The following is a 10188-nucleotide window of genomic DNA, read 5'->3' as shown; positions in this document are numbered from 1 at the left end:
TTTGTTAGTAATGATAATAGCTATTATGTATTACTGAGTGCTTTCTGTGGTACCGAATATTTTGTTTGGTACTTTAAATACATTGTCTTATTTGATCTTAAAAACAGCTCTGTAAAATAAGATATTATAACTTAATTTACAAAAGAGGAAATTGAGGCTCAGAGAAATTCATTAAATAAGCTAAGAATACATAGCTAGTGAGTGACAAGGTGTGGATTTTAACTTGTCTGATTTAAAAAGCCTGGAATATTTCTAATATATTTACCACTTTCAGTATACAGTTGGAAGCATTAAAATATGCTGTACATTTTAGAATCTTTTTTACGAAGTATAGTTGTATGTTGTTTTCAGAAAGGACTTTGCCTGGCCTGGTTATAGCCAGAATATCTCTAGTTATCCTGATAATACATTAAATAAGGCTAAAATCCTTTAGCGTTAAGATAATAGTTTTCAAATAGAAAAGTATTTTTAGGAATGAATGAATGATTAGTCTTTTATGTGAAAGTCTAATAAATAAAATGGAAAAGAGTTTCTCTGTCAGACATGCTCAATATATTCCCTAAAATGAAGCCATTAAGCTCTAGGGAACATAGTGTGAAAATCATTATACTAACTATTTCTGTTATGTGCCCTTTCATATGAATGAATAAAATATTATTCGAGATTAGTTATTTCCACTTCATACATAGCATAAATGGGCTATATCACCTAAAGGCACGAGTAGACCACTTGTCAGTTTGTTAAGTGGCAAAAGAACTAACTTTCCTTCCAATGTTTTAAATTGTTAAATAAAAAAGCATCTTAAGGGTTGCTCTAAATTTTTGAAACAAATAAAATTTATTGTTGTTTTGTACTCAGTGCATTTATGTGTCTAAAGATAATTTGTAGGAAGTTATTTCAGAGTATACTCTGTCTTCTTTTTTTGCTTGGACTATTTTGATCTGGCATCTTTTATAACAGTTGTTTATATATTTCTTTATTTTAAACTGTATTTAGAATTTTCTTGCATAGAAAGATTATTTTATAAATTATTTGAATATATGTAGTCCATAATTGTATGTGCAATTTCTTCATACCGGCTGAATTTGGATCACATCAAATTTTATCATTATTATCATTTGTATGATATGATAATTCTACTATATTACCTTTAATTTTGCTCCAGAGTGTTTTTACTTAGATGTAAGCACTATCCTAAAGTGTTTAAAAATATTCTTCCCACTATTTAAACCATTGCAGGTATGAATGAAAGTTTATTTTTATCAAAACGTCCTTCTACTTCTGAAGTAAATAGTGTTAATCCAAAAAAGCCTAAGCCCAGTGAAAGTGTTTCTGGAACAAATTCCCTAGCTGTATGCCCTTCAGTCAAATCTCCTTCAGTGACATCTTCCCAGGCTGTGCCTCCAAAAGGTAAATATGAAATCTGCTGTACCAAAAGAAATTACAGTGTTTATGCATGAATTTTAGACATTGTTATAAATTTAAAAACTATCATTATTTGTTATTTAAGGTTGAAAAATGATGACTTTTGAATCAAAAATGTTCTGAATTTATTTTAGGTGCAAATTCCTCATCAAATCAATCTAAAAATGGAACACCTTTTCCAAGAGCTTGTCCGAAGTGCAATATTCATTTCAATCTTCTGGATCCTTTGAAAAATCACATGAAGGTAAAACTTTGAAAATTTAATTTTTAAAAAGTTTACAAAGCCCCCAAAATATTGATGATTTATTTACAGTAAATAACGGTTTATCCAGAAATCTTCTCATATTTATATTTTCATGTAACTTAGGTAAAAATTTACATCCATAATGATTATATTTATGTAAGATTTTAAAATTCCTTCTGAATCATCAAATTTAAAAAATTAAGTTCATGTACATTATAATATATGCTTATTCTAATTTTAAACAAAAATACTGTATAAATCAGAATATTTTATTTACATAATTATGCTGTTCTTCAGACTTCTTGTAAAACAGGCGTTTTATCATGTGTTTAATCTTTCATATAACTTAAGCATTCTGTTACCTTATTTTTATGTCCATGTTAACACGTGCGTGTCACATTAAACAATGAAAATCTGAGTTTTAGATTTTAATTTTTAACAATCACACCTAAAGTCCAGAGGGTGGAGCATTTCATATGAAATAATTGTTTTAACTCAGTCCAGAATATAGTTCATATAATTGTTAAAATTTGCCCTTTTTATTGGTATAGAAGGCTCTTGAATTTAGGTTATAAGAAATTTTCAAAGTACTAATGAAATATGAGGTTTAGGTAACACTTAAAGTATTTTGCTAGATGTTACAGTACTCTATGTCTGTGTAAAGATAGTCTGTATTCTGTTTGCGTGCCGAATATAAATGGGAGGAAGGGGGAAAAGACAAAAGCAGTGTGTAGATTACATGAGGAAAAGAAGAAGGGTGTAATGGTAAAGAAGTAACTTAGGAAAAGATCTTGCTCACTACTTCAGAGATTGGCAAATTTTTATTGAAATTCAGCATTTTACAAAAAGGTAGAAAAAATAAGGGAGCTTTAAAAAATTTCAAATGCAATTTTTTATTCATGTACAAAACTATATTTGGTATATCCCTACTTCCAGCTCCCCGAGTGTAGCCCCTGATAACTGTACTTTGTGCTTTGGTCTTATATGAGAATTATCCTGTACAAGTGCTTTCAATTTGTTTTTTATGTCTTGCATTATAGATGGAAAGAGGAAAAAGAGGCTATGTTCTTTAGTTATCTATTTAATTTTTTGAGTAGGTAAGATGGTCACATGATTTAAAATTAGAAATCTTGTAGAGGTATACAAGGGAAGAATCTTACCCCTGTCTCTTATTTACCTGGTTCCCAGCGTGACTCAAAGAAAGTTTTTTATTGGTTTGTTTTATATCCTTGATTTTCTTTCTGTGTATACAGGTAAACATTGAATGTTCTTATTTCCTCTCTATTTTGTATACAAATTGTAGCATATTATATACTTTTCTACCTGGAGAGACTGGCAACCATTCTCCAAAATGTGGCTTTTATGTGTTATGGAAGTTTGTGATTATTTGTATTGGAAACAACTAAAAGTTCCTGGAACATTCAAATAATAGAACACTGTAAATTGTTTAAAAATGAAGGTATTTCTACAATAGGTAATGATATGGGATGATCTGTAAGACATACTGTTGAACTAAGTTGAATAAAATATGAACAATGTATGTGCTTATATCATAAAGAAATCTGAAAGAATAGTCACCAAATCTAGGAAGGGAAAGTTTAAATCTCTGTGGACTTTTTACTTTCTGTTTTATACATTTTATGTATCAACTAAAGTTTTAATATTATAATAATTTTCATTTTGAAAAAATGTGACTTTTAGATTATTTTTCAATGATATTTTGCTTTTATTATAGATAAATGCAAGATGACTATAGCACAAAAATAATGTTTTCTTTCAGTGGAAAATGTTTAAAAATCAGTCAAATATCATACAATAATAATAACAATTTATCTAAGACTGTGTCAGACACAGTACTAAGCTTTAAATACATTATTTTATTTAATCCTTAGAAAATTCTTTGAGATAGACATTTTTCTTGTTATATGGCCAGTTAATTAGCATAATAGAAATCAAACCTCAATCTCTTTAATGGTAAAGTCCACGCTTTCACAAATATTTTTCCCCTTTTTTGAAAACTATGTGGAATATTTTCTTTAATACTGTGTGGAAACTTGAAAATAGGTTTATTATTTCCCACTTAGGGTATGGAATTTAGTATTTATCAACCAAAGCTAGCTTATTAATTACATTGTTTAGATTTCTGTGTCTTCACTTATAATACATTTAGTCTACTTGATCTGTCCTGGATAGAGAAACACTACATCACAATTCCAATCTTTCATTACCAGTATTCTCTTTGATATATTGCAATTTTGTTTGAATGTTGTTGCTGTTGTTTATGATATAGAAGAATCTAACTTTTATAACTGTGTTGTGAATGCATCCTTTAGAATTTTGATGAAGTATCCTTTTCTTGTTCTTAATTTTTAGTGTCTTTTAGCCCAAATTCTACTTTGATGTTAGGCTGACAACTCTGTTTTTCTTCTTTTTCTTTTATGGTTTCCATTTGTCTGGTATGTTCTTTGTTTATCCTTTTATAGTCAACTCTTCTAAATCACTTTGTTTTAGGTGTGCCCTTTGCTCTTAGTAAAGTTGATTTTTCCTTCATGACACTATATGAAAAATCTCTTTTATTTTAGTAGTGGGTTTATATTCATCAATATGATAGATTTATTCGTCTTAGTTCTGTTGCAATTTTTTTTAAGCTTTTCACTATATGGTTACTTTATATGTATGTAGTTTGGGTTTTTAGTAAAGTTGCAGTTTTCTTCTACTGGTTATCTTTATAATTTTAAAATTATATAACTCCAGTAGTCTTCTGTTGCTTTGGCTGTTCTCTACTATTCTCTTCCGTAAGGATTGATTAAAATAGCATTAAACTTCCTATTCTTAACCCACCCTTTCTTGATTTTAGTCAAAATTATCTGTTTATCTTTGTTTTAAAATGCTTATACCTATATTACTTTATTTGGCATCTCTAAATAATATCCCTTGATGCACTGCTAGCATATGTCAGGCAATCTATGAACTTCCTTAACCTCATACTCATTGTTCTTTTACCCTCACCTAGTTTTTGTTTGTTGGTTGTATTATTTTTCCATTGTCAGGGCTTATAATGTCACATTCAATTTTCTTAACCTTTTCTCCACATTTGTTTTCATCTTTTTCTACAGTAAATTTATTTAATGTTCATCGCCAGCCTGTTGTCATGGTTTCTTTGGTTTTCTCTTTGGCTGAAGTTCATGCTCTAGTTGTTTCCTCAGGAAGGGTTTGGGAACAACATTCTGTGGGTTCTTTCATGTTCAAAGCAGTTTGACCCGTTCTGGAAAGACTCTTTGGCCAGATATAAAGTAAATTAGATCCCACTTTGAGGATCTTGTTGGTGTAGCTCCCATTTTCTAGTATCGAATGTTGCTATTGATGTATCTGGGACAAACCTCAATTATTTTGCCCCTTATAAGTGATTTGATCTTTTTGGCTGTTTACAAGATTTGAGTTTTGAAGACAGATAATTTTGCAGTGATATAACTCGGTACTGGGAATTTTGGGTCTGTCTTCTCTGGCATGTAGCATGTTTTTTCAACCTGTATATTTGTGTCTTCCTTTGTTTTAGCACAGTTTTCTTGAATTATATCTTTCAATATTTGTTCCATACAATGACATCTCTAATATGAATTTGTCTGATCCTCTTTGCCTAGCATATCTGTCATTTTCTTTTTAATCCTTTTTAACTCTTTAAATTTTTTTTACATGCTTTTCTCATTACTAGCCCTTGTGTCCTTTATTTTATTTTCCAATGTCTGTTCACCACTGTACTCCTTTCTAATTTGTCTTTATCTCTTGGATTTATTTTTTCCTCTACTTTTTCTCTTGATTTTTCCAATCTTTCTTTTATGTCTTTTTATTGTCTCACTGTCTATTCTTGCTTTGCAGTCTTCCAAATAGAGACATTGGCTTCATTATGTTTTTGAAATTTGTGGCAAAAATTTTGGCTACTGTTTACATCTTCATCTGCTGCATGGCATCATATTTCTGGTGTTTCTGTTAGAATTTTACATTTTCATGTTATTTGCCTTTTTTTTTGTAAAGTCTTTTTGTTTAGGTGGGAGTTCCTATCATGTAGAGCAAGCTGGATTTTCTTGGGCCAGCTGTTATGAACAAGGTTCCTTTTAGGAGGAAGTTTAGGTTGCCAGGGTAGTCTCACAGCCTGCTAGCTGATTTACACAACTCTTTGCTGGGCAGAAGGCTTCCTGCAAGTATGACTTGTGTGTCTGATTCCTTATGTAGCATTGCCTTTGCTGTTTCTTTGTACTGGACCAGGTCTGGATACTTCTGCTGTCAACCTTCTTGCCCCAGCTTCTGTACCTGTTTTTGCAAACAAAGGATATAGCTTTATGCTTCAGGATATGTCTTTCAACTTTAGGATGTATATTTTTACTGACACTTTCTGAGATCTGTTACCATTGCCTTCTCTGATTTATTTGCAACTAAATGCCATCTGCCTAATGTTGGCTGCTTTGGCTAGTGCTTTCATATATTATGGAATCTGTGGATTTTATTTGGCTCTTAGTTTCAATGAAAATCAAATAGTAGAATTTAGTTGTTGTGGCTTTTGGGTGAATACCAAGAGGAAAAGAGAAAAATGTTGACTGATGTAGGACATTCATATGAGAAGTCCTATTTGTCTATTTAAAAATAGCATCCTACCTCCTTTGCTCTGAAAAATCCTACCTAAATTTTTAGGGCACTTACAAAGCAATAGCATATCGTCTGTGAACTGGGAGGAGTGAAGATGAGTATGGTGTATAGATGGTGTCTGATGTTTGTCAAACTACGGTAGCTGGCATTAAAGGTATGTATTTAATATTTGCAGAATGGCTAACCCTGGAAAATAAGGGATAAATGAAGGGGTTGCAGTGAAGGGCTAGTACCAAAGGGGTACTAGTAGTAGCTGAATAAAAGATGACCAGTTTGATCTTGGACCATAGCTCAGCCACGCCCTCCATAGCTTATTCTGCCCTCCTATAACATTTTAAATCTAAGCTTAGTTTTCATAATAAAAAAAAGAAAATAGAAGAACAGCAAGTAATTGGTCATCTATTATTAACTTAGAAAATTAAGATAGGATCAGATTTTAAAAATAAACACACAAACTTTGTTCACAGTGCCTTTTAACCAATGTTTCAGATCATTATAAAAGAGGTGAATAATAAACATTGATAACCCAGAATGGACAATAAGATGTAGTAAATTAGAGTGGAGGATTTAGTAATTTAGAAGAAAGTAATGTATCCTACAGAAAATATCCAAACTACAAATAAGCAACTTAAGAAATGAAAGCCAGATTTAATGTTTGGGACATAAGATTATCTACATTTCTAATTAGGGAAACTTTTCAGTATTAGTGGTTTTTGCACATTATAATTTTTCCCTGTTGTTGTTTGAGATCTTTCCTATAGGAAGGTTGCAGATAAGGGGAGAGTTTTGCCTTATCAAAATGATGCCACTGATACACATCATTAGTCGTAAAACATAAATTTTGACTAACTTTTCTAATAGTACTGGTGAATTTACTCTAAACCATTCTTTTCTCCATTTATCTTTAAAATAAAAGCTAGTATTTTGGGGGAGGGAACTTGTAAAAGTCCTTAGAAATAGTCTGACTCTCCTAAGTTTGAGCTGTTAAATATATTATATATATCTCAAGAAGAATCTAGAAACACATATAGCAAAACCTTTCTCATCTCCCTCTTTTTGTTATAGTTTCATTTCAACTGTAATTTATTCTGAGTGGAAGAGTAAAAGGATCATATATTTGAGAACTAATGTATTTATCCTAATTTTGCTTATGAGTGCAACCTTAACTCTTAAACACAAGTTAGTTATGTCACTTTTTTATGGGTCCATTTTATTCAGCTTTTCTTTTTTTCCCTCCCTTTGGATCTATTTTAGATTTTTTGGGGGGGTGTTTTTCTTTTGTAGGTTTCAAAATTGACAAATGAAACTAAGTAAATATAATGTAAGCTTTAACGAAATGTTTTAGGTCTGTTTTGGATCAAAGGCCCAGATTTCCATGTAATACAGTATGTTTCATCAATGATCTAATATTTCACATGTGGCAGGAGACGAAGGGGATGTTGTTATCTTAGAAATAGAATAGAGTTGTGTTTAGGTTTTCAAACTTTCTTATGTTGCTACTAATTTAACAAATGAAACAGAAAGCATTTAAGTTATAAAAGAAATAGCTGGGTGGTTTGTTTAAAAAATACAGATTTGTGGGCCCTACCTCTAGACATTGTGGTTTAGTTGGTCTGAAGTAGGGCTCAGGAATTGGCATTTTAAACAAGCATTTCTGGCTTTTCTAATGCAGGTCTTCCTCGGATTGCCCACTGAGAAAACTGTCCTAGAGAAATCCTACAACTGAAAATTATGTATAATAAATAGTTATATCATATTTTTTAAAAAGCTCATATATGAAAGTATTCCATCTTAGAACTAGTTTATGACATCTTGATTTTACTCATGAGGAGGTAAATTTCCCCTTCCAATATTTAAGCATTACAGATTTCAGGATATAACTGTTGAAATTTTCAAAATGTAATTGATGCTTCTTTCTTTGTGTCCCATACATTTTCTAGTGCCTATATCTGTGGACTGGCAGGCTAGCTATGCTCAAAGTCCAGATCCAACCAGGCTTTATGAAATTTTGTATGTCACTTGATAAGTAAATATACATCAAGGCATATAAAATTGTATTTCCTTTCTGTATATTTTGACATAGATATGAAACGAATAGTTTTTGATAAAGGAACAAATTTTTATTAGATATTTACATCTGAAAAGTTAAATTGCAAGAGAAAAGCTATTTGATCTATAGCTAACCTTTGGTTTTAGGGTTTTTTTTCTGTTTATTAAGATAAATAAAATATATATATATATACACCACAAATTTTTGGTGACTTTTCCCATATATGTATAACCAAGCATAATTTTACGTTATCTGGCCTTAGCTATAAACACAGATTCACCTTTTGGTGCATATTTTTTTAAAGAATAAATAAGGCTTCTATTTTTTTCTCTTTCAGTATTGTTGTCCAGACATGATAAATAACTTCTTGGGACTGGCTAAAACAGAATTTTCAAGTACAGCAAATAAAAATACAACTATTGATTCAGAGAAAGGAAAATTGATCATGTTAGTTAATGACTTTTATTATGGAAAACATGAAGGAGATGTCCAGGAAGAACAGAAGACTCACACAACCTTTAAATGCTTCAGTTGCTTGAAAATTCTAAAAAATAATATTAGGTATGTAAATACTTATTTTTATTTCTGTTCGAAAATTGGAATGCTACAGATATAAATGTTATATTTCTATCTTGCATTTTTCTATGCCATTCTACACAAGTGATTTTAACATTTTCTACTAAGAACAAAAGCAGATTTTCTTATTGAAAAGCTTTTGTCCTTGTATTTTAGAGTTTGACTCCTTTATCTACTTAGTTGTCTTTCTTTCACATAGCTTAAGAAAGGACAAAGTTTATTTTAACATAAGACAAAGTGAACTTTTCTCTATTTTAGCAATGATATAAGAATTTTGATTAAATAGTTTTCATTTTCTAGCTGTGTTTGAATTTTATTTTTCTTCACATCACAAGAAGAGTACGTCTTTATGTTTGTCCAGCTTGATCTCCTACACACTCATCTGTTTAATGGTCAAATTTTTTAATTCAGATTTATAATTTTTGGAACATTTACCTTGTGGGAAAAGCGATCTGTTTTAGAGATGTACCAGTTTTAGGAGACATATCTGCTTTGATTTTAAAATTTAACACCTTTAAAAACTAGAGATTTAATTCCCAGTGGAATTTCAAAGATTTTATATACAAATTGTTTAAATTTTAGGAACTTATACTGTGTAATCTTTGAGTTACATGGCATATTACAAAGCTTTCATTCTATGTGATTTTATTAATAGAGCAAAGTAACAAGACATTGAATGATATTTTTCATTGGCTAGATATTTATAGTATATATAGCCTGATATTTATAATATATTAAGTAAGATTGTTTTTCCGCCATTTTATTATAATAATTTTCAAATATTTAGCAAAATTTCCAAAATTTTACATTGGATACTTGTACACTAATCACCTTTATTCTACCATTAACATTTTATTATACTTGCTTTGTCATATATCTCTTTATCCTTCCTTCAAACTATCTGATTTTTTAGGTGCATTTCAAAGTACATTGTGTGTATGCATGTGTAAACAAACATATACATATATGTATGCCTTTTTATGTTTGTTCATGTTAGCTATCATCTATAATTTGCATTTTCAAGCACCTATAATTACTTCTAGACCCAACATTTACTTATTTAGTTCTTGGGTCCCAAAAGAACATATAGAAAAACCCTGAAATATGCTATGATATAGTCCTATAATAATTATTCATGGTTTCTTTATGATAATGCTTTATAGTTTTCAAAGTTCTTTCATGTGTCTTATTTTGTATGAGTTTTCTTATTTCTTTACCTCCTTTTATCAAGCTTTAAGAGCCATCAATAGCT

At 30.4% G+C, this 10188-nt stretch overlaps 1 protein-coding gene across 3 annotated transcripts in view; it reads left to right on the top strand.

Moving 5' to 3' along the window:
* ZNF280D (zinc finger protein 280D) overlaps positions 1-10188 on the top strand; it is a 107118-nt gene that overhangs the window by 43715 nt on the left and 53215 nt on the right. For all 3 annotated transcript variants that reach the window (XM_012658089.1, XM_012658086.1, XM_012658088.1), the window contains 3 exons: positions 1240-1410; positions 1560-1669; positions 8698-8921. In XM_012658089.1, coding sequence (XP_012513543.1) covers positions 1240-1410; positions 1560-1669; positions 8698-8921 — 505 coding nt within the window. The remainder of the gene's footprint in view (positions 1-1239; positions 1411-1559; positions 1670-8697; positions 8922-10188) is intronic.

Source organism: Propithecus coquereli, unplaced genomic scaffold, assembly GCF_000956105.1.
Source record: "Propithecus coquereli isolate 6110/MARCELLA unplaced genomic scaffold, Pcoq_1.0 Scaffold57, whole genome shotgun sequence".
In the NCBI taxonomy this organism is placed as follows: Eukaryota; Metazoa; Chordata; class Mammalia; order Primates; family Indriidae; genus Propithecus; species Propithecus coquereli.
Note: the sequence above shows the minus strand (reverse complement) of the source record. Positions and strands in the feature narration are given on the sequence as shown.